General features: G+C 41.2%; 2 protein-coding genes across 2 annotated transcripts; both read left to right on the forward strand.

The window, feature by feature from the left end:
* The first annotated feature begins 4,001 nt into the window (after positions 1-4,001).
* LOC111345528 (uncharacterized) lies at positions 4,002-13,408 on the forward strand. The gene is made up of 2 exons (XM_088734439.1): positions 4,002-9,805; positions 12,958-13,408. The coding sequence occupies exons 1-2, from the start codon at positions 4,002-4,004 to the stop codon at positions 13,406-13,408; spliced, it is 6,255 nt and encodes a 2,084-aa protein (XP_088590565.1).
* Positions 13,409-15,043: 1,635 nt separating this feature from the next.
* LOC148723450 (uncharacterized) lies at positions 15,044-16,081 on the forward strand. Its single transcript, XM_088734440.1, has one exon. The coding sequence runs from the start codon at positions 15,044-15,046 to the stop codon at positions 16,079-16,081; it is 1,038 nt and encodes a 345-aa protein (XP_088590566.1).
* The last annotated feature ends 9,623 nt before the right edge of the window (positions 16,082-25,704 follow it).

A 25,704-nucleotide genomic window follows, 5' to 3' on the forward strand; every position in this document is an offset into this window, starting at 1 on the left:
ACTGTGACTTTTGTAAGAAGAATGAGTTTGTGCTCGAGCATAGAGGTTTGATGGTCTGTTGGTAAACACCTCAAAACAATTCAGCATTGCGTGACAGCATGACACTAGGACGTGTGCTTTTTAGCTCGTCTAACATTTTTATAGTTTTGGCGTTTTATCATCTCTGGAGTTCAGATGGAACTTTGATACAGTATTACTATGATGATTCTAGCTTCTATACGGCTATTTCAACGGCAACCGGAAAAGATCCATCAAATAATGTGTTCGATTGCCCTTGCTCTTGTGGCCGCCATCTTGTTTCCTCTCCACAAGCAAAAGGCTTCTTCTCGTCAAGGCTGCAAGACTCTGCGAATTCTACCAGCTGCTTCCAACAGATTTGACTATTTGTTTCTGGTGACATCTCATTAAATCCTGGCCCACTTACCAGGTCTCAGTCCGCAAAGTCTAAAGATATTTCAGATCAACTCTACCCAATTCTACATGGAGAACTGTCAACTTTCAAAGGCCTTAAAATAGGCCACTTGAATGTAAATGGTCTTCTGAGCAAGATTCATGATGTCAAGGTACTATTACTCACCTTAAAACTGGACGTTTTGGCCATCTCCGAAACTCATCTTTGATGCAAAATTAAGGATGAAGATATTTATATTCCTGACTATAAAATCGCTAGACGTGACAGGTCGGATGGTCGGAAAGGCGTAGGATCTTTGATTTTTTTTTCTGAAGTCCTAAATGCTTATGATTCAAGTGATTTGTCCTCTGATTTGTGCTTGGAAGCTACTTGGATCGATTTATCTTTTCATTCTCAGCGACTGTTGATCGGTTCAATCTACAGACCTCCTGACTGTTCGTCTTTCTTCAATGAGTTTCCTGTGGTAATGGAAAATTTATGGCGGAAACGTTCCAACATCATCCTATCAGGCAACTTCAATGTTAATTTATCGTCCTCGTGTGATGCTTCCTTGAAAGAAAATTTACAAACCTTCTTTGTAAATTCAACTTAAAAAATGTTCTTGATGTTCCCACCAGAATCACCGGGGATTCATCTTCTCTGATTGACTTGATTATTACCTCTGTTCCCTCCAAGATTTCTGGTCACGGTGCTTGCAATCCAGGAATATCTGATCACCACCTGGTTTATGCTTCTGTTAACTTGAGAAGGATTTCTATGAAGCCTAAATTAAACCTACTCCGGGATTTTAAAAGAGTTGACATCAAAGCCTTACAGCATGAATTTGCTTCTGCCCCATGGTTTATCTGTGATATCTTTGATGATATCGACGATTGTGTTTGGGCATGGGAAGCCCTTTACAAGTTCATCATTAACGAACATATTCCTCTTAGAAAGGCTAAAGTTAGATCTAATAGTCTGCCCTGGATGTCTTCGCCTCTGAGAAAAGAGCTGAACAAGAGATACAATCTTCTTCTTAACGCCCAAAAAACACCAAGAGGATCTCTCGAATAGTTTGCTTACAAGAAACAAAGAAATTATTGCACTAAATTGTTAAGGTCAGCTGAAATCTCTTACTGGAACAACAAACTTACCAATGCTAAATCCAGTGGAGAATTCTGGAGCTTAGTCAGATCCTTTCAAGGTGTCAACAAGTGCTCTACCATTGGCCCAGTGAAATCCCAATCTGGTTTACTTCTAACTGATAATTTTTCAAAAGCAAATGAATTCAACTCCTATTTTACCAATATATGTTCAACTCTGCCAAATATTAACAGTTTGTCACCTCGAGACATTTCCACTCAACCAGCCAATCGCATCTACAGAATTACCCCTACCTTACAGTCATTTGCCGTTAATAGAGAACTCCTGTCTTATTGTTTCAAGCATCACATTAAAGTGGGTAAAGCCTGTGGCCCTGACAAAATCTCTGGCAAAGAACTACAAATGCTGGGTGATACCTTCATTGATAACTTTCTTAACATTGCAAAGAAGAGCTTTGATGATTGCAATTTCCCATCGCAATGGAAGACAGCACAAGTCCACTGTATCCACAAAAAAAGGAAGTACTCAGGATTGTGGAAATTATCGTCCAATTTCACTTCTAAATATACCAAGTAAGTTATTGGAAAGTATTGCCTGCTTTCAACTTGACTCTTTTCTGAACCAACATAAACTAGTTACTAACTCCCAATGGGGCTTCAGGAAGGGTAGGTCCTCTGAGTTGCTGCTTCTTAGCATGACAGAAAAATGGAGGCTTGCCATACATGAAGGAAAATCAGTTCGTGTAATCTTTATCGACTTCCAAAAGGCATTTGACTGTGTGTCTCATCAAATTTTACCTGACAAACTTCAAGCCTCTGGTCTACGTGGGGACTCACTTGACTGGATTGTTAATTACTTGAATAACTGCCACCAGTTTGTGACTATTAATGGTACAAATTCTGAGAAAATGAGAGTAACTTCTGGCGTACCCCAAGGCTCCTTATTGGGCCCAAGACTTTTCAGCATCTTTACAAATGACCTACCTTTGTCTGTTGACTCAAAGATAGAAATGTTTGCCAATGACTCCACTGCCTACATCATTGGAAACTCTATCGACTCTATTTCAACCCAAATTCAAATTCTCTTGCATCATCTGCTTGCCTGGTCTAAATTAAACTCCATGTTCATCCATCCAGCCAAGTCTGAAGTCATGTTTATCTCAAAATACCATTCATCGGCCCAATTAGACAAATCACTATAGACGATAAACCAATCAACTGTGTTTTCAGCTCATCTTGCTTGGGAGTCAAACTTGACAACAAGCTTAACTGGTCTCCTCATATTAAAATGGTGAACTCAAACTTCAATGCAAAGATTTCTAAGCTTAAACAGATGAGGACCTTCAACCGATCCACTCTGGATTCTATTTACTTCAAAGGTATTCTGCCAAGCATAACTTATTGTATATCTTTGTGGGGATCTTCCAACTTCTTGGCCAACCTCGAGGATTGGCACATCCATGCTGCCAGACTGATTCACAAGATCAGCACAAATATCCCAAAACATGAAGTTCTTAGCATAGCAAAATGGAAATCTATACATTACATGTATAAGAGAAGACTTGCCTGTATTGCATACCAGGCCTTTCATAACCTGGCTCCTGACAACATAAACAGTTTATTTACAAAGCACCAGACTTCATACAATTTAAGAAATAACTTAAGATTTGCTCTTAAATGTCCCAAATCCAAAGCCCTGCACAATTCTTTCACTCATCGCGCTAGTATTGTTTGGAATTGCCTACCTGGTCAGTTAAAGTCTAAGCCTAGTTACTCTTCTTTTAAGGCTAGTATTAAGAAATTCTATAAATGCATTGACCAAATTAATTTCGGCTCAAACTCCACTGCTACCAACAATATCAGTGATGAATTTAAGTACTACTGATATCTAGTTTGCCATTTTGATATCTTATTATTATTATTATTATTACAATTATTATTTATTTAAGATTCTTTAATTTAAATCTTATCTTTGTTTTTATTTTCCTTTAAATGCATTGTTTGAGTTAATTTGACTGACACTGATATTTATATATATATATGATATATTTATATATATATATGATATATATATATATATATCATATATATAATTATACCTCAAGAATTAGGTTACTTGAACTTTTACTGCAACTCTGAGTTTCATGCCTCTTGCGAAGCAATCGTCAGGCAACTGCCATAAATAACGGTTACAATCCACCAAAATTTAAAAGACGAAACAATGTATACATGCGCGCGCAACATACTGCACGCGCTATCGTAACGTTAGGTTCTTTAACAGGAATTTCCTGACATGTCTGCAACCTGATGTCAGCTCATTTCTTTTGTTTAAACTTGCCATCTGCGGTTTACAAATGATAAAATATTTTTCCCACAAACACAAGTTGCATCTTTTAGCTACATTGGAATACGAACTAGGTGTTAGATTTGGCCAGTAAAATAACTGTTTGGCCAAATCTGTTAGTAAAATAACACCGTTACGAAATTGTCGAACCAAAGATCTTCAAATGTCGAGCTCATCCCTTGAAAACGTGGAACAACAAATTCAAATCGAAAAGGCAGAAACTAGCTCTCAACAATGGGATGATTCACCCGGCGTTGGACACGTCCCAAACTTGGATACGGAAGACGGTAAACCACAAGGGCGCGAAAGGAAATTAACAGAGAAAGGGAAGTCATATTGGGCGGAAATTCGTGGTAAAGCACGTCAAGATGCTTACTCGGTTCTTTCAACGCATATAGAAAAGGTCCGTAAGTTGCTAGACGAAGACAAGAATGTGAAGGCCCTCGAAAAGGAAAGAGATCGCTTAGATAAGCTAAAAGATGCCCTTAACGACGCTCAAGGAGCATACGACGAATTGATCGATAACGAAGAAGATAGAAAGGCCTCTTATCTTTGGTACGACATTCGTGACAGAAATTATTTCGAAATGAGATTAAAGCTTGTAGAACGAATTCACTCGCTACAGCAATCGGGAACACCGAAATCGAGTCCATCACAAGCGGGCTCGATAAAATCAGGAAATTCTAGGCGAACGAAGACCTCCATCAGTAAAACGTCAGCAAACTCGAGAGCGAGTACGGGTCGTTCGCTTCAGTTAGAGGCCGCCGCCAAAACCGCAAAGCTGAAAACGGAAATGAGGTTCTTAGAGCGTGACAGTGAAATAAGAAGAATGCAATTAACGAAAAAAATCGCTATCGCCGAAGCCGAAGAAAAGGCAATTAATGGGGCTCTGATCGATGAACGAAAGGAAATTCCGATAAAACAAGAGCCACTAAATCCATCGGTGTCTTCATTTATTCCAATCTCTACGCTCCATCACGGACTTGAAACCGCAGAAACAAAACCAAAAGTCACGCCAACCCACGCTCAAGATAATCCCGATAATTTGCTCACCATGGTGCCAGTGCAAGCACAGCAACGAGAAAATTTCGCGATTAAACAAGAAACTGATCCAGTCAGTTCTCAGTCATTCTATTACGAAACACCCTTTCAGGAATCATTAAGGCAATTAATATGGTTGCAGACCAAACAAACAGAACTTAGTTCCCTGCTAGTAGAACAGCAAAAACGAAACATTCTGCCAGCCAAAGAACCGCCTGTTTTCTCAGGAAATGCTTTCGACTACCCGGCGTTTACGACGGCGTTCGATTCCATTATTTCAGAAAACGTCTCATCGAATAAAGATCGTCTTTACTTCCTCGAAAAGTACACCGTAGGAAGGGCAAATGAGATTGTAAGGGGATTTCTACCCGTGAATTCTGACAGCGCATACACCGAAGCGCGAAAACTTTTGGATCAGCGATTTGGCAACACAGTGCACGTGGCGGACGCTTACAAATCACGACTACTTAAGTGGCCACAGATTAAGGACGGAGATAGTGCCGGATTACAAGCTTTTTCCGACTTTCTCTTTCGCTGTCACGAGGCCGTAAGGATCGTAGGATCTACTGGCGAACTTGACTCTACATCAACATTAACTCAAGTAAGCGCTAAATTACCATTGTATTGCGGCGTTAAGTGGTGTCGTCACGCATACGATACTCGAAAGAAATCCGGCTCGAACGTTTCTTTTGCCGAATTCGTTCAGTTCGTCAAGGAAGAATCCGATTTGGCAAACGACCCAGTCTTCTCGCCAGACGTCTTGAAAAGGGAAAGAAAGGGCCTCGAAACTAAGAAGGATTATAGAGGCAAAGGAAGAAACAAGGCAGACAGCTTTGCCATCAGCATCATACAGGAACAGTGCCCGCTATGCAAAGGGACACACCCCCTCACTAATTGTCGGGAGTTCAAGAAAAAAAGAGTACAGGAGAGAAGAGAATTTGTGAAGACCAAGGGGCTTTGTTTTGGCTGCCTGAAATCGGGTCACCTGTCCAGCAGCTGTCGATTCCGTCTTACCTGTGAAGAGTGTGGCAAACCTCACCCAACTCTCCTTCACAATTCCATTCCAACCGCTAAGCGCCCTCCAAGAAACAGTAAACAAGGGAATTCTGACTCGCAAGGCAAGAACCTCCCGATCGCCGCTGGAGTTGCTTCTATTACTCCCAGCAACGGGTCAACGAGCGTTGACGAGAGTGTGTGTGGCTCAACAAGTTCGCCTGACGTCGAAACCACCACCTCTATGATTTTGCCAGTTATGGTTCACCATAGGGATCGCCCACACGTTGAAGTGAGCGTCTACGCGCTACTCGACGACGGAAGCGACTCCACGTTCGTGACAAATTCCACTCTTAAGGAGCTTGGACTAGAAGGAACCGAAGTGTCCCTCAAGCTTAACACCATGCACGGTAAGGAAAGCATACCTGCGCAGAAAGTCGAGGGGCTGGTTGTTCAAAGGCTTGACAGACAAACCGTGATAAAACTTCCGAAGGCGTACTTGAGAGAATCAATCCCAGCCAGGAGAAACCAAATACCGACCCCTGAAATCGCAAGTAAATGGCGACACCTAACGAAGATAAAGGATGAGATACCTTCTGTACAGCATGATGTCGAAGTCGGCCTTTTGATAGGTTGTAACTGTCCAAAGGCCCTCAAGCCCCAAGAGGTCATCCTTGGAAACGACAATGACCCATACGCGGTAAGAACTAAACTAGGATGGGGAATTATTGGTCCAGTGAGTCCTTCCTCTCTAGACAACGAAGACGACGCTTCTTTCTGTCATAGGATCGTCACTTGTGAAGTTGGTAACACGAGACGCGATGGAAAGTTTGTAGTCGATAACCAAACGAAGGAAGTCATCAACCCCTTTGAGGTCCGGAGAATGTTCGAACTAGATTTTTCCGAGCAATACCACCATGTAAAGGAGTTTTCCCAGGAAGATCTGAAGTTTCTGGAGATCGTTAAGCACGGCATCAGCCTTCAAGACGCTCATTACGAGATACCACTACCCATGAAGGACAGAAATCTGCTGTTACCAAACAACCGCGCAATGGCTTGGAACCGACTCAAGCCCCTCAAGAAACGACTTGAATGCAGCGAAACATATCGCCAACACTACGTGGATTTCATGAACAAGGTCATGGACAATGGTTATGCTGAAAGGGTGCCAGAACAGGAGGTGACAGACACAGGCCGCAAGTCCATCTGGTACATTCCTCACCATGGTGTGTACCACCCTAAGAAGCCCAATAAAATCAGGGTCGTTTTCGACTGCTCAGCACAGTATCAAGGACAATCCCTCAACAGTCAACTCTTGCAAGGACCTGACCTCACGAACAGTTTGACTGGCGTTCTCTACAGATTTCGTCGAGAGTCGATCGCACTCATGTGCGACATAGAAGCGATGTTTTATCAAGTAAGAGTACCACCAGAAGACAGAGACCTTCTGCGTTTCCTCTGGTGGGAAAACGGCGATACATCTAGAGAGCCTCAAGAGTACCGAATGACTGTCCATCTCTTCGGAGCTACATCATCAGCAGGTTGCTCCAACTTTGCCCTCAAGGCTACAGCTGATGACAATGAAGCAGCTGTCGGTTCCGCAGCAGCAGATTTTCTCCGACGCGACTTTTACGTGGACGATGGATTGAAGTCTGTGGCATCAGTGGAAGAGGCAGTCGAATTGGTGAAGGATATCAAAGAAATGTGTAAACGAGGTGGCTTTAACCTACATAAGTTCACGTCCAACAGAAAGGAAGTTATCCAGCAGATCCCAGTATCTGATAGAGCAGAGGGCATCAAAGACCTGGATTTCAGTCGCGAACCCCTACCCATGGAACGCGCCTTAGGAGTGCAGTGGTGTATAGGGTCGGATACTTTCAATTTCACCATCTCCCTTAGAGACAGACCTTGCACAAGACGCGGAATCCTTTCCACAATCAGTTCGATTTACGACCCACTCGGTTTCGTTGCTCCAGTCCTACTAGAAGGGAAGACCATTCTACAGGAGCTTTGCAGAAATAATGCTGGATGGGACGATCCAGTTCCCAATGATGTACGATCGAAATGGTTTATATGGAAGGCCGAATTAGAAGAATTGCAAAATTTCTCTATCCCACGCTGTTACAAGCCTATAGATTTCGGAAGAGTCATTAAGGCAGAGATCCATCACTTCTCGGACGCGAGTTTCAAGGGCTACGGGCAGTGCAGTTATTTGAGACTGGTAAATGAGAATGGCAAAATTTGCTGCGCTTTCGTACAAGGAAAGGCTCGAGTCACGCCGTTGAAAGCAGTAACCGTCCCGAGGCTAGAGCTCACAGCAGCTGTCCTATCGGCACGAGTCAGCGAGCAGTTAAAGGGGGAGCTGGACATCGAGATAACGGATGAAGTATTCTGGACAGACAGCAGAGTGGTCCTCGGCTACATCGCTAACAGCGTCAGACGTTTCCACGTATTTGTAGCCAACAGAGTCCAAGAAATCCAAGATAAAACGTCGATATCGCAATGGAGGTATGTGGATACGAAGACCAACCCTGCAGACGAAGCGTCCAGAGGGCTAAGAGTACGAGAGCTCGCCCAGTCGAAGTGGATTCAAGGACCAGATTTTCTTTGGAAGCCAGAGACTGAGTGGGGTGTTACGTTAACCCAATCAGTCGGCGACGCTGAGCTTCTAAGTGGTGATTCAGAAGTCAAGAAAGTTGTCTCTCTCGCTACTGCTGTCACACCATCCTGGCCGACCATGGTAGACCGCTTAACATACTTTTCGGATTGGCACAGCGCTAAGAAGGCGATCGCCATATGCCGCCAGTATACACGTCTATTACGAAGTAGAATTCAGAAAGGAAATGATTCTAAGATCATCAAGAAGTTGCCAAGCGGAAGGAGTTTCCAGCCTGTGTCAATTCAGGAACTGTATGAAGCAGAAGTCGTTATCCTGAAGGCTGTACAACAAGAATTCAACCCCGACATCTTACCATCAGGTCCTCTTGGTAAACTGGATCCATACAAGGATTCAAACGGAATTATTAGAGTTGGTGGACGACTCAACCTATCTCATATCCCGGGGCAATGCATTCACCCAGCAATTCTGCCGAAAACCAGTCACGTCACTGAAATCATTATCAGGCACTTTCATCATAAAGTAAAACATCAAGGCAGAGGGATCACGATTAATGAGATTAGAGCAAGCGGTTACTGGGTCATAGGAGCTATTTCAACCGTATCGTCTGCAATACGTAGATGTGTTACGTGCCGTAAACTACGTGGTAAATTACAGGAGCAACGTATGGCTGAACTACCGCATGATCGATTGGAGCCAGCGCCACCATTCACCAACTGCGCAGTTGATTATTTTGGCCTCTTCGTGATCAGAGAGGGTCGCAAGGATCTTAAACGCTACGGAGTGCTATTCACCTGTATGGCTTCTAGAGCAGTACACGTCGAGGTGTCCGCTACTTTGGAGACCGATTCCTTTATCAACGCCTTCCGAAGGTTTGTCTCCAGGAGAGGTCCTATTCGGCAGTTACGCAGCGACCAGGGTACGAATTTCGTGGGTGCCAGAAGAGAATTAAAGGTAGCTTTGGAAGAATTGGACAATGATAAGATTCGAGGCGTGCTACGGCGCCACGACTGCGATTGGTTTGTCTTCAAGATGAACGTTCCGTCAGCCAGTCACATGGGTGGTGTATGGGAGCGACAGATTCGCTCAGTGCGCAACGTCCTGTCGTCTCTATTACAAACCAACGGTTCCCAACTCAACCATGAAGCGCTTGAAACCTTCATGTGCGAAGCGGAGGCAATAGTAAACAGCCGCCCGCTTACGATTGACTCCCTTAACGATCCAACCTCCCTGAATCCGTTGACGCCCAACCATCTACTAACGATGAAAACGAAAGTACTTCTACCACCACCTGGTGTGTTCCAAGCCCCTGATAAGTACTTGGATACCACGACTACGTTAAATAAACGATTCAAGGCTTGTCCGTAAAATATATCCTCGCTTCATAGTGTGTCTTCATTTGCGAAACTCATAGTTGTCGTCGAAATTTTGCTTCGCTTGTGTCGGCCGCTACAGTAAAATAACTGTTAACTAGGTGTTATTTTACGAACAGGTGAAACAAGCTAGTTCGTATTCCAATGTAGCTAAAAGATGCAACTTGTGTTTGTGGGAAAAATATTTTATCATTTGTAAACCGCAGATGGCAAGTTTAAACAAAAGAAATGAGCTGACATCAGGTTGCAGACATGTCAGGAAATTCCTGTTAAAGAACCTAACGTTACGATAGCGCGTGCAGTATGTTGCGCGCGCATGTATACATTGTTTCGTCTTTTAAATTTTGGTGGATTGTAACCGTTATTTATGGCAGTTGCCTGACGATTGCTTCGCGAGAGGCATGAAACTCAGAGTTGCAGTAAAAGTTCAAGTAACCTAATTCTTGAGGTATAATTATCCATAGCTCTAGCCCTGCTATTGAGCACTTTTTAGTAGATGATGATCTCATTCCGCTATTTTGGTTATATCATATATATATATATATTTTTACTTACTTATCCTACCCGTATATATAATGTATTATTGATACGTATGATTATTCATACTAGGAGACGTATATATTTTTAGCTGTTTATTAGTAGATAGCAGGTTCACATCAGCATTGGCTGCCATTTCTTCAACCTGCTTTACCAAATAAAGGATGTATGTATGTATGTATGTATGTATGTACAATCTATGATTACAGTAACTCTGTTTCCAAAAGAAAATTGAAAACATTGGGGCATAGTTCTCCAAAGGTCAGCACAATCAGGCCAAACAATTAATGGTGCCAATCTACAATCCATAACAATCATCCACGCTAGAAAAATTCTAGAAACGGTCGAACGTGACACACCAAAATGATAGGCCAAATCTTGCAGGGGAGCATTCATTCTTAACTTCATCAGTGTTAAAATGAATTCTTGAAACTTTAAAAGAGTCATTGACTTGCGATTAACATGAGGTGAAACATGTCGGAACACAGTCATTAAGACATCAAATCCTGATATTCCTCTGTAGAAAGCAACTTTCTTGTCATCCCCGGCAAACCAGTTCTCTTCAAAGGGTTTCTCAGCAGTTACAAACAGATAGTCAAACTCTTCTGTCTGAGTCGCAACTCCTGTCTCCATATCAGTATCAAAAATGTTCTCGATACCAATATCTTCCACTTGTATCCCTGGTTCATTGATTTTTGCTTCTTAGCTGCCACTTCTTGCCGGAGTTGCTCCCGTAGTTTGTCTTGAGCTTCGACTCTTAGTTTCTCTTGAAGTCGTCGTCTTTCGTCTTGCTTTGCAGAGGACTGTAACTTTTCCTCTAGCTTTTTCCAGAGAGTTTTTTGCCATGTCCTAAGCATAACGATGGCACCCAGTCTACAATGAACTTATCTCACATTTTTGCTGCTTTACCTGAAACAAAATGTTTCCCGCAGACGCGACCATGTTTTTTATGTGATTCTGTCAAGTCGTCTCTACTTCTCGCCCAAATCCATCGTTCTCTTCTCAATTCTGACAATTTTCTTGCTTCTTCCCCTTCGTTAGTTATTAATTCAGGAAATTTTGAAAACCGAGCACCTTCATCTCTTCCACTTTTCATTCCGCAGCCAAAAATCAAGCATAAAACCATCTTACTTCGAATTGTTTACATTCTGTGAGGTGCACAAACATGGCGGCGCATAAAAATAAAGGTCACGTGACTGAAACCGACCTAAAACAACAATTATCGATTGTTAAAACTACGGGAACAAAGCCTCATATTCAGAGGCAGTAATTGTAGTCTTCCCGAGTCTCTTATCTCTTTGGCACACCTTTAATACACAAACGTGGATTAGCTTAAAAGATATTTCCAGACAGAACAATAAAAAAAGTGAAATCAGTGTGTCGCTATCACACAAGTCAGAACGTGATTTCTTTCCTTTCCAGACAAGAGCAACTTGTTTGTTGTTAACAGTTTGTGGCAAATGAAATAGTTCCAATGGAAAAAGGTCGCTTGCCCGATTCAATTCCCTAGTCCGATAAGAAAAGGAAGATCGAAGGCTTGCTACCACACTCCTTTTTTTCTCATCAAATCAATTTTTTGATCACAAGCCCCCCTTTCAAGCTGACTTTCAAGCTATAACTGAGAAAATTCATGGATGCCAGCCTTATGATAAAAAATCTTTTACTTAAGCTTATCAAAAACATACTGATTGTGGATATGGTTATAAAGTCGTTTGTTGTTATGACGATAAATACATGCAACCAATTAAAATATATCGAGTTGAAAAAGCCAGTTATAAATTCATGGAAAAAACGCTTGAAGAAGTACAATATTGCAAGAGTGTCATCAAATCAAAATTGAACAAACCATTAAAAAAGACAGAAGATTATGAAGAACAATTTAAAAATGCTGATAAATGTCATATCTGTGAAAAAGAATATACCGAAAAAGATAATTGCGTAAGAGATCATTGTCACGTGACTGGTTGGTACAGAGGTTCTGCACACTAAGATTGTAATCTTAATTTTCAAACAACTGGTAAAATACCGGTAACCTTTCATAATTTAAGAGGATATGATTCTCATGTTAAGAATAATAAATACAAATAAAAAAGGAGAAGAGCATCAAATGAATATAAATGCTATTCCAAATAACTTAGAAAAATATATGGCTTTCATGCTTGGAAATCATCTCACATTCATTGATAGTTTTCAATTCATGAGCTCAAGTCTTGATAAGTTAGTGAATAACCTTCCCAAAGAAGCTTTTAAATATACATCAAAAAAATTCAAGAATAATGAATTAGATTTGATGACTAAAAAAGGTGTGTATCCTTATGATCACATGGACAGTTTTCAAAAATTCAATGAGACAAAATTACCTGCTAAAGATGAATTTTACAGCATACTGAATGATGAACATATCTCTGATGATGAATATAAACATGCTCAAAATGTATGGGAAACTTTCAAGCTTAAATCAATGGGAGAATATCATGATCTGTACTTGAAGTCTGATATATTGTTGTTGGCTGATGTTTTTGAAAATTCAGAAAAACGTCTTCAATTTTATAAATTAGATCCAGGTCATTATTTCACAAGTCCTGCGTTGTCTTGGGACGTAATGTTAAAAATGCAAATACTGAACTTGAATTAATGACTAAAATTGATATGTATCAATTCTTTGAAAAAGGAATGCGTGGTGGAATCAGTTATATTGCAAATCGTTATTCTATAGCAAATAATAAATACATGAAAGATTATGATGAAAATGATGAATCAAAATATATTATGCATCTTGACGCTAATAATTTATACGGTTGGGCAATGTCACAATATCTATCCACAGGAGGATTTAAATGGCTTTCAGTAAAGAAATTGAGTGAAACAAATATTGGTGCTTATCATAAAACAAGCCGAAAAGGATTGATTTTAGAAGTTGATTTAGAATATCCCAATGAATTACATGATTTACATGATGATTATCCACTCGGACCCGAGAAAATGAAAGTTGAATCAGAAATGATTTAAGATTATTGTAAAAATATAGCCGAGAAATTCAATATATCAACAGGATTAGTATCAAAACTGATCGCCACACTGTCGAACAAAGAGAAATACGTTTTACAGCATCAAAATTTAAATTTATATGCACAACTTAGAATGAAATTAAAAAAGGTTCACAGAGCACTTGAATTTAACCCATTAATGGCCGCAGCTTTTGTGGAAAACTGTGTTTTGAAGCTAGTCCAGCAGATTTCGGGTCACTGTTGGGGTTTTAAAAGCTCTAACTTACCAAAAACCACTTGACAGCTCATGCACTCGATGGCCTTTCGATCCAAATGCAAAATGGCGGCCTGAAAATCTCGGGCACGCGCACAGAGCAAAATTTTGACATAGTTTTTGGGTTGAAAAGTCACGCCCCACTTACGACTTCTACTTTTCTCTCTTTCTCCTGCCCTTTTTTTCCCCTCTCCTTGCCTAAAGTTTCTCCTCACTTGCTGGAAATTGAGTAGGCTTCATTTTGGTGTAGAGATTTTTCAGAAACTACTCATTATTTTCAAAGCACATGCTCGGAAAGGTAGGTGGGTAGTGAAACGTGATCTTCATGCAGATTTTCCAGTCAAAGTGACACGGTTTTTTGGCTATTTCTCCAATCTCCTCCACTCAATTGCGCTCATTCTGGTATCGTCTGCAAGATATTTTCAACCCGTTCAAGTACATGCTCGAATTCGTGCTCCAGAGTTAAAATTGATGACGTCACAGTGCGTAGAAAGGGTGTGGGTCCCCATGGGCGCATACGGGCGCACTGGACGTTAATGGGTTAATCAATCACCATGGTTGAAAAACTATATTGATTTTAATACACAAAAGAGAACTCAAGCTAAGAATGCTTTTGAGAAAGACTTCTTCAAATTGATGAACAATTCCGTATTCGGAAAGACAATGGAAAACTTGAGAAATCATGTTGATGTGAGATTAGTTACAGATGAGAAAAAACTGACAAAATTAGTCTCTAAGCCAAGTTTTGTTTCAAGCAAATCATTTAATGAGAATTTAGTCGCAGTTAATAAGATCAAAGAAACATTGACTTTAAACAGGCCAGCTTACATTGGAATGTGTATTTTGGATCTTTCAAAAACATATATGTATGAATTTCATTACAGATATATTAAACGTAAATATGGTGACAAAGCAAAATTATTATTTACAGACACAGATTCATTAACATATGAAATCAAAGCTGAAGACGTTTACCAAGACTTTTGGAAGGATAGATGTATATTTGACAACCGTGATTATTCTAAAGACCCTAAATTTTACAGTGACGAGAATAAAAAAAGTGATTGGGAAATTTACAGATGAAACGTGTGGTGTTCCTATAACTGAATTTGTTGGTCTACGATCAAAAATGTATAGTTACACCAAAGATGACAATAAAAGTTCACGTACAGCTAAAGGAATTAAAAAAGAAAAGTGACTGAACAAGATCTTAAGCATGAAAATTACAGGCAAGTGTTATTTACGGTGCCGCTACTCGAACCAAGGCCACCCTGGAAAATTTTTTGCAAACTGACCAATAGTTTTTGAGGGATGAAACAATAGAATGGTCACAATTTGAAAACCTACCGTTTCAACGGGTGGAAAGCTTCAGTCTAATTCAAAATGCAGCTTTGCAGGAATCAAGATGGAAAACTATATGAGAACGGTCGAAAATATCCCAAACTCTTGCGAGAAGAAGTTCTTGACTTAAACCACGATGGGATGTCACAGCGAGCAATTGCTAGAGAGCTCAAAACAAGCCGTTGCTTCGTCCAGAATGTGTTAGCCGACTACGATCACACTGGTTCCTCGCTCCAGCATCTCCGAGATCCACCAGAGAGAAGAATAATGAATCCTGAAGTAATCAGCTGTATTGAAACAGAAAAACTTATGAAACCAAGCATATACGTAAGGGAACTACAAGATCGTTTGTTACACGACGGAGTAGTTAATCTTCTGGACCTGCCGTCGAAGTCTGCCATATCAAAGTGTATCAGAGAGGATCTCTACATGACAAAAAAGAAAATACAGCGAATACCATTAGAATCACAAAGGAGTGGCAATATCCATCGTCGAAATGAATTCCTTGATACAATATCCGACTTGGAACCAGGCACCGTTCACTGTTTTGACGAGAGTAGTGTTGTGAAAACGACTTGTAACCGAAAATACGGAAATGCACCCAGAGGCGAGCCTGCATTCGAAATCCAACGGTACGCTTCAAGTGCTACAAACACTATTAATCTGCTGCATTCTCCATTCGGCGTAGGCTTTATGAATGTACTCAAAGGTCCATCCAATGGCCAAGAGCTCCTGTTATTTTTCCAGGAAGCAGTTAATCTCATAAGAGCAGATGGATCGGCTGTGCTAGAGAGAGGCGATACAGTAATAATGGACAACTGTGGTTTCCACCATGGTCACTTCGTGGAGCCTATTCTTACTACCTTGCTAGCAAATTGTGGTGTACGCTTGTTATTCCAACCCCCATATTCACCCGAGTTCAACACTTGCAAACTGTGTTTTCATGACATCAAAGAGTTCCTTCGACAAAATCAGCGCTTAGCAGAGGAAGAAACAGCCTATGCGATCTACGAGGCATGCCAAAACATAACACAGCAGAAATCCGTAAACTATTTTATGCATTGTGGATACCTTTTCTAGACCTCTACATTCCAAAGGAAACATTCTGGTATTTCTAGTAGAGTAACTCAATCTTCTGAGCACGCGGTAAATAAAATTATAGCACGACTGAACAAATTGAATACATAAATTCTTCTTTATTTACTGACCTGTATATTCCTGCAATATTAGATATCATCTGTGGAAGAGAATGAGAGGGCAGATATACTCCCTTTTCTCATACAAAATGGCAAAATTGCAAAATGAGTTGTCGAGAAATTTGCTGAGTGAATTTCACACTTGAATGATTTTACAGCTGTCACAACAATGCTTCAGAAAAAAAGTGATACCGAAACATATTCCCATAAATTGTCGCCTTGAAACAATGTTTTACGTGCCGAAATCTAGAAAATCTCACTGCTGTCTCGACCTTCGGGCACAGTGGTTTTGCCCCCAAATTTTTCCGAAGAAATTTAATCACTCGTGACTGAATGAATTTACGTGTGAAATCGCTGTGAAATGTGACAAAAAAGGGGGAGGAGAACTGATTTGTCAATCAAATGTCACAAATAGTTTGTGGTCAACTCGATTTACACGTGATAAAACTGCGAAAATGGCGGGTCAAAACTGCCTTGGTGTTTCGGAGGTCTATACATGGCTGTCGTCAATCTCACATGGATTAAACCTCGAAAGGCTAGCCCCAGAGTTTGAGAGGAGAGGCTTTCAGAGTATGCATTCGCTAAAATATATCAGGCAGAATGATCTGGAAGTCATAATAAATTCTCCAGACAAGTTGTTACTGGCAGAGAGAAGAATTCTCGAGAAAGAGCTAGAGGAGATAAAGAAGCCGTCTCTGCAGCCCAAGGAACTTTTTCCATCCTTACAATGGGTCTCTGCAAGTCGTTAGCCCCATTAACTCTCCTGTGCTTCCTGTGCTCGTCAGCACGACCAGCTCAGATCCGGCTTCGAGCTCATCCAACGTGCCTGTAAGTGGAACCATGTATCAACAAAGCGGGGCTAACAAAAGCAACGAGCAATCAACAACCTATCTTGAGAAGAAAAGCGGCGAACTGACGGAAAATCTCTCCATAATACAAACACAGATCAAAAGTGCTACTGACCAGCTTGAAGTTGTTCGTAATCAGTATGAACAAGCATCAAGCAAAGTTAACGGACGGAGAGCAGGAAAACTTTGTACCCGATGTCATCGGCCGGGCCACTACAGAGCTCACTGTTCAAACCCGACTTGTATGGACATGAACAATTGTGGCGCGAGCGAGAAACACCCAGAAAGCAAAATTGAGATCACGGAATTACGAAAGCTTATCAAGGATTTGCAGAAGAAAGAAGCTAAAGCATCAAAAGAGCTTCAGTCATTCAAGCTTGCCAAGGAGCGCTCAGTCAATAGCTTTTTTGCGGTTATGCGTCCCCGACTGAGACGGCAAAACGAAGGCCGTTATGTCGACAGGTTTTCTTTAGATAAGGACTTGATACTCTTGAAGAAAATTTTCAACAATAAGATTCCAGTTGATACCTCGCGAGATTGGGAAATGCCGTTCCTTATTGAGCGTTTCAGGAGAGGTCTTCCGAGCGTAAACAGCATGTGAATCGTTACGCATAACTGTTACCGTTACATGGAACTAAATGGCGAATTCACATTGATTTGATCGAAGTTCTTGGAAAAATATACAGTTGCGTTGTACAACATGAAAGAAATAAATGTTTTTTGAATTTTTTTGTGCTGCTTACTTGTACTTTGTGAGAAATCTATTGTTTTATCCCTCAAACGCTATTGGTCAATTTGCGAAAAATTTTCCTGGGTGGCCTTGGTTGGAGTAGTTGCACCTTAACAATGAACAAACACATCACAAGATGAAAACTATAAGAAGTGAAAAATAAATAAAGTTTCATTAAGTTGTTTTGGTAATTAAAGATATATTTCAGATGATGGAATGACAACTTTTGCTTATGGACATTGAATTCTTTATTGTTTTCATATTTATCTTTTTTGATATTTAAATATGTCTTCTTTTATATTTAGTATATATATATATATATATATATACGAGTAATTTGGTGACAGAAAAAGTGTTAAAGGGTTTAAAAGCAAAAGTCAAATATTTATACAGAACACAAGATTTAGAATATAGTGATAAAAAGAATAAGAAAGATCGTCTAACACTTGAAAATGGAAAACAGATTGATTTTGGTGATAAAAGATATGAAGATTCTTTTACTTCATAAAGATGAACAAAGAAGTCGGACCTCCGGAGAAGTACTATCTGTCCACTTGCAGTACAGAAAGGGAACAGAAATGTGGCCATCGGATAACTGGGGTGGCAGCACAATCAACGTTAATCGAGTGTGATAGCATCCCAAAAGCCAAGCGTGAAATCCCTACACGAGAGATGGCAAGGAGATTTCCCCACCTACAAGAAATCACCGACGAGATTCCACCATGTGATAGTGCGGGTGGCATTCATTTTCTTATTGGAAGAGACCCGCCCAAGCTTCTCAAGGTCAGAGAGTTTAGAAATGGACCCAAAGGTGCTCCCTGGGCTCAATGACTCACTCTTGGCTGGATGATAATAGGCCAGATGTGCTTCGACTTCATAGACGGCCCGGCCCACATGTTCATAAATCGCACCAGTCTCCACGTAACCAATGCAGATGACGTGGAGTTAACAAAGATAGGTGGTTACGAGCTGGTACCCTGCCCTAACAGGTTTTCAGTGAAAGGGAGCCTAACAGATGAGTGTAGAAAACGTCCTCACTACTACTAGGTATGACAATCAAGTCGCCCCGTCTCAGGAAGACCGAAAGTTCCTAGAAATCATGGAAAGACAAGTCTGCAAAAATAGCAAGGGAAATTTGGAGATGCCACTCCCCTTTCGTCAAGAAGAAGTACAAAAGCTGAACAATCGAATTCAAGCAGTTTATCGTCTAAACGGCCTATTGCGCACCCTCAAAAGAAAACTGCAGATGCAGTTTGACTACTTCAATTTCCTAGAGCATAGTTAGTACAGGGGACTGGTTAGGAAACATGGCAAACTTCAGTCGGATAGGTTATTGTTCGATTTTATCGAGGTCGCATGACAATGACCTTCCACACATAAATCCAAAATGGCGCCGTGGGCTTGTTTCGACAGTCACGTAGCATTTAAGTTTTTGGATTTTCTCCGCGATTGAGCAACATCTTACCTTCAAAATATAGCTAAAAACATTGATAAAGACAGTGGACATAATGCCAGGTGAAAATTGTTCAGTATTTGGCTGTGGAACGTGTAGGAGAAGTAAAAGAATTGGAATCTGGAAGCTACTGGCGCCGCGAAACGCAGAATACAAGAAGTGGCGAGAAGACTGGCTGAAAATGAAAATAAATAAGTTACTCTATGTTAGATACTTTAACCATATAGCCTTTATACTCATTTTTGTCTATAAAATAATCATTAATGAGCAATATTTAATATGTTGCAGGTTGTAGCTACCAAATGAATCTTTTGTAATAAATTACTTATTGACAAATTGTTGCAGGCTCTTAATTCTAACTATATCTGCCTTTCTTGTTCTTTGCTGGCTCTACAAATTTCCTTTCGTGGTGCTTTTGTCTTCACTTGTTTACATTGAATTTTGTGTTTCTGTATAACATCTTTGGCCAGTGAAAAACACCATACAGTAACATATAAACGAATAATGCTGTCCAATACATCTTCTGCAATGCTGTTATCTACCACTATGTCTGAGTCCAACAACGTGGTGTTATATGCTGAGACCAACTGAACATCACAAGCTGATTTGGATTCTATCTTAGCATTATCAATGAAAGCACGAGATAAAATAATTGAAAGAAAAATCTACCCTCAAAGCGTAAAAGAAGAGCTACGAAGATATACGATTGCCTGGGATAAAGAAAATATGGACTTCTCAGAAGTAGAATCCATGTATATGCGTTTGGTTAAAACTGGAAATGCAGAACAATTCTACTCGAAGTACTATTCAAGAATAGGCCTCAATTGAACAAAGATTTTTGTGAGGTTGTCAAGTAATGCGGCAACATTGCTTGGTACCAAAGTGGCTGATTGTTTGATAGCTCACTGCAAACAGAAAAATGAATCACCAAATCCCAATATCGCTACTATACTGTGTGATAGAGAAATGGCAGGGTTACAATATATTGGAGGGTATGTACTGCACAAGCTTTCTAGCAAGGTGAACAATGTATACAATCCTACAGCACATACTGAACAAACAGCTTTAATACTGAAAGCTGGTAAAGTGAACGATTTGCATGTTGCAGGGAGTCAAAAACTAATTTCATCTTTAAACCGAGGTGGAGTTTGGGTTGTTTCTAAACAAGCTCAAACAATTTTTAAGAGAATAGAACATAATTTTAGGATTCTGACCTCAAGAAGTCTCCAGCTGAAGATTGACAACGCTTCGAAGTCTTCAGCAGTGAATTTGGCTTCTTTGAGTCGGTTGATTTCCCCACGCTTGTTCCTCCTTATGCTTTACTGTCTTATGTCTTTTTAATCAGTAAAAAAATATGTTGTTGTACTACGACTGATGCCGTTGCTAAGGGTATCAATAACTACAAGGTTTTTGGGCGAAAAAACTTACAGAGTCAACTGTATGGCATCAAAATCGTCGCTGAAGGAAAAAATGTTGTCCATGTCCACCATGTTGTTTTGGTTCTGTGCAGGATCATTGGTCATGGGATGTTCAATCGAAGCTCAGGGGACAGACGACAGGCCGGCCCTATGAAGTTTGCCGCGTTTCCTAACCAGTCCCCTCTACTAACTATGCCTGGAGAAAGTAATTGAGAAAGGTCATGCCACAGTGATACCAGAAGAAGAGTTGAAATCTGAACCTACGCCCAGTAAAGTTTGGTACCTACCCCACTTTGGCGTCTTCCATCCGAAAAAACCAACACAAATTAGAGTTGTGTTCGACTCATCTGCGGAGTATAAAGGAGTTTTGCTGAACAAGACCCTACTACCCGGCCCCGACCTAATGAATAGTCTTGTCGGCGTCTTAATGCGCTTCAGGAAGGAGAATACAGCCATTATGTGTGATATCGAACAAATCTTTCACTCCTTCCACGTCACCCCAAAACAGAGAGATTTCCTACGCTTCCTCCCAAGACAATGATATCTCCAAGTGAGTTATGGAGTACTGTATGAACGTCCATCTCTTCGGTAAAGGCCCAAGTCCCGCAGTAGCGACCTATGGCCTCAGAAAAACCGCGGCTGATGGCAAGGTAGAGTCGCTCAGGGAGAACTGCACGTATTCTCCAATGCTAGTAAAGATGTCATAGGAGCCTGCGTTCACTTACGCTTAGTCAACAATAGTGGAGAGGTAGCCACGACCCTTGTGTTTGGCCAATCAAACGTTGCTCCCCTACAGACTACAAGCATCCCATGTCTGGAGCTCTGTGGAGCTGTACTAGCCACACAAGCCCTCACTAGAATATTGAAAGAAATAGAAATCCATTGGCTACATCAAAAACAAGAGCCAAAGGTTCTATGTCTACGTCGCCAACCAAGTAGAAATTATCTGCAGGGTCTCCTCACCCGATCAGTGGAGGTACATTGAGACAAGTGAGAATCCCGCAGATCTAGCCACACGTTGCCTCAATGCGAGTAGTCTGGCAAACTCAGCCTGGCTGAAGGGATCTAAATTTCTCAGAAACCCACAGGGACTACAGCCTCAACGAGAGGATATTCAACTAGCTGAGGACAATCCAGAAGTTTGAAGAGAAGTGATAACCCACGCTTCATGCATACATAAACGCAGAGGCCTCGGAGCAGAGAGATTTTCATGTTTCTTGAACCTCCACTCCTTAAAACACACAATCGCACGCCTCATTGTCAAAGTTAAGGAGCTCAGGCATCAAAAGAATGAACAAAGGCCACCGAAAGCCAGACAAACCTTCAGGAGTCCTAGAGCAAACGAGGTAAATCAGGCAATGGACACGATAATCCGGCCAGCGCAGAAAAAAGCCTTTGGCACGGAGTCAACAAACATAGATATCAGAACACGATAAGGAAGAGAGCCCTGAGGGGTTCCCAGTTTTACGCGCTTGACCCGTTTATCGACGCCAATGGAATTGTTTGCGTGGGAGGATGACTTAGGAGTGCAGAAATGGAGTATGGAGAGAAGCACCCTGCAATCTTACCAAAAGACCACCATGTGTCCGTCCTGGTAATTCGAAATTACCACAAAGAGGTCCATCACCAGGGTCGACAAATTACGAGTGGCAAAATTCGCCAAACCGGCTATTGGGTGATTGGAAGTCACAGCATGATAGCGAAGGAGTTAGCTTCTCGTGTGCCCTGCAAGAAGCTGAGAGGCCCCCACGTAATCCAGAAAATGGCTGACCTGCCTCAAGATAGAACCGAGGTTGGCCCACCATTCACAAACGCCAGCTTCAACGTCTTTGGTCCCTGGACTGTATCCACAAGGAAGACGAGAGGTGGCGCCACATAGTTAAAGCCTTGGGGTCTTGTCTTCATGTGTTTGAACAGCAGAGCCATGCATATAGAAGTACTAGAGTCAATGGACGCCAGTTTGTTCAATTGTGCACTGAGGCACTTCTTCCCCATACGCGGCCCAGCAGCCATATTGAGGAGCGACAGAGGGACAAATTTCGTCAGGGGACACACCGCGTTACCCGAAGCCCTGAAAGGAATAGACGAAACAAAGATCGAGAGATTCGTGACACAACACGGTTGTGAGTGGAAGTTTAACCCGCGGAGGCGTATGGGAAAGACAGATAAGGACCATCCGCCATGTTCTCGATGCCATGCTAGCCGAGCTCAGACCAAGACAGCTCAGACCAAGACAGCTCAGACCAAGACAGCTAACGCACGAAATCTTGAGCACTTTCATGGCGGAAGTCACCACTATCATAAATGCATGACCCATTGCAGCTTTGCCTTCAGGCATCAACGATCTGCAGCCCTGTCACCAGCCATGCTGCTTACAATGAAAACACGCCCCACTGGGACCACTACTGGGAAACTTCCTGCCCCCAGACCTGTACGCGAACTGGCACTGGAGGAGGGTCCAGTACCTAGCAGATCAGTTCTGGTTAAGGTGGCGCTGAGTACCTCCAGAACCTCCAGCCAAGAAGAAAGTGGTAGGACACCCGTAGAGATCTGGCCCCAGGTGACATCGTCCTCATGAAGGAAGACGGCCAGAATCATAATCACTGGCCTATGGGTCGAGTTACGGAGGCCATCAAGAGCACAGATGGCAAAGTAAGAAAGGTGTCACTTAGGATTGCAAGAGAGGGTAGAGGAAAAGCGTTCCTACGCCCCATCAAAGAGCTCATCCTGGTGGTTCCAGTAGAGGCCCAGTGACACACCCTTCGACCACAGCAGAGAATTAAAGGCCAAGCACTTAATAGAGCAAGGATCATAGGCGATCCTTGGGCAAGGAGTGTCACATTTACGGATACGCACTCTAACCTTTTTTACTTATGTAACTCTTCCGTTTTTAGCACAAAGACACCAAGAAACTTTCAATCACTTTCTATTAAATTTGTTAGCGCGCTTTGTTTGTTTTCTATTCCGTGACTATTGAATATCTGCTCAAAGCTAGATAGACAAAGCACTGTTCATTTCTATTTCCCCTACGTCAAAGTGTAAGAACTAAATTCACCTTCTAATAGCAAGTAGTTCAGTTGCGAGGAGTCACTGTAGCGAAACCATTTCGGAGCCGAACGGAGTTTAGGACTTCTCTACCCCGGAGTCAAGATCCGATGTAAGTTACGCTTGTAATATGCCTCATTTTATCTTTCGGTTTCCTTATATCGAACCTTCATGTATTCGTTTATAGCTTTTACCGCCTGTGCTGTACAAAGACTGCCAGCTTAAGTGACTAAAGAGTTTGATGCTGCTACTTGTCTAAAGTTCAACACTTTGGTTATACTGGCCAACTCCGGTGCATGACACGGCGTGTCTGTGGCATCAGGAACGCAACATCATCCCTCAGGTATACAGGTTGGAGTAAATAAGAAAGTGGTAGGAATGTTTAAGGATGAAGCTGGTGGTAAAATAACAGAAGAATTCTTAGGACTGAGGTCGAAACTTTAGTTATAAGATGTATGAGGGAAAAGAGGAGAAGAGGTGCAAAGGAGTAAAGAAGTCGGTAGTAGACAATAGCATAAATTTTGATGATTGAAAGAAATGCCTATTTAGCGGTGTTGAACATTACCAAAAGATGTATGTCATAAAGAGTCGTAAACATGAGATGTTCACAGAAGAAGTAAACAAGATCGCTCTTTCAACAAATGATGATAATTTAGAGAAAAATATTATTTGATGGAATACACACACATGCACATTTTAAAATACCTCTGCTAGATGCAGAAATCCAAAAAGATGAAATCCCTAAAATTATTAAAACCCACGAAGGTCATTAAATTCTAGACGGTTTACCGTAAAACAAGCAACTCGTAAACCAGCATTATGATAATTGAATGTGAATGGTCAGTTATTAAACGAAAATGTCCCAGAACCAGCCAATCCCTACTACTGGTAAAGAAGTATTCCACAAAGAGAAACAATCACACCTGCCAAGGCAATTGTACAGTATGTAGATTATTTTCTACTACCTAATGTACCTTATTGCAATTCAAAGGTTGAAAAGTTTGTTTGTTCAAGAAAAGATCCGGATGTTCTTTTCAATATTCCTCCTGTTACTAAAGATTTTGTGCTGGGTGCTCTGTTAGGACTCAAAACTAACAAAGCTATGGGTATTGACAAGATAAGTGCAAGATATCTGAAAATAGCAGGACCAGCTATTGCTTATTCAATTACTCAAATCTTGAATATTTCAATTAATTCTGGTGTATTCCCTGATTGTTGGAAGGTAGCGAAAGTCATTCCGTTGTTTAAATCTGGGGACCGTGAGGATCCGGACAATTATCGACCCATTTCGATATTACCAGTTTTGTCAAAGATTCTGGAACGTCATATACACGATCATCTCTATAATTACTTATGTGAAAACAATCTATTGTACCCTTTACAGTCAGGTTTTCGGAAACACCATGGAACAGACACCGCTCTTATACGAGTCATAGACAATTTGTTATTTAATCTAGACAATGATCAAGTCAGCGGTCTTCTTTTAGTTGATTACAGGAAAGCTTTTGATATGGTTGACCGTGAAATTCTTTTGCAAAAGCTGAATGCCTATGGTTTAACTCCAGTTGCACGTAAATGGTTTAGTTCATACTTGACTGATAGACATCAATTTATTGCTCTTGATAATGTGACATCTGACTCTGCTCTTGTGAGGCATGGTGTTCCACAGGGTAGTATCCTTGGCCCTTTACTTTTTGTCATTTATATCAATGATTTGCCTCTACATGTTAATGGTGCTGACCTGGATCTCTATGCTGATGACACCACACTGACATTATCGGCAGATATCTCAGCGGTTGATTCTCTACAAGATTCACTAGCTGCTTCTTTGAAGGAAATTGAATGCTGGACGCACACCAATAAACTTCCTCTCAATGAAAAAAAGACTAAAACACTACTGGTCACAGGCAAACGCCTTGGGAAGAAACTTCCAGATGGTTATAATTTATCTCTTAAAACTATGAATGGTGTATCATTGGAACAAGTACCCTCAGCTAAACTTCTTGGTATAGA

Source organism: Stylophora pistillata, chromosome 9, assembly GCF_964205215.1.
Source record: "Stylophora pistillata chromosome 9, jaStyPist1.2, whole genome shotgun sequence".
Classification (NCBI taxonomy): Eukaryota; Metazoa; Cnidaria; class Anthozoa; order Scleractinia; family Pocilloporidae; genus Stylophora; species Stylophora pistillata.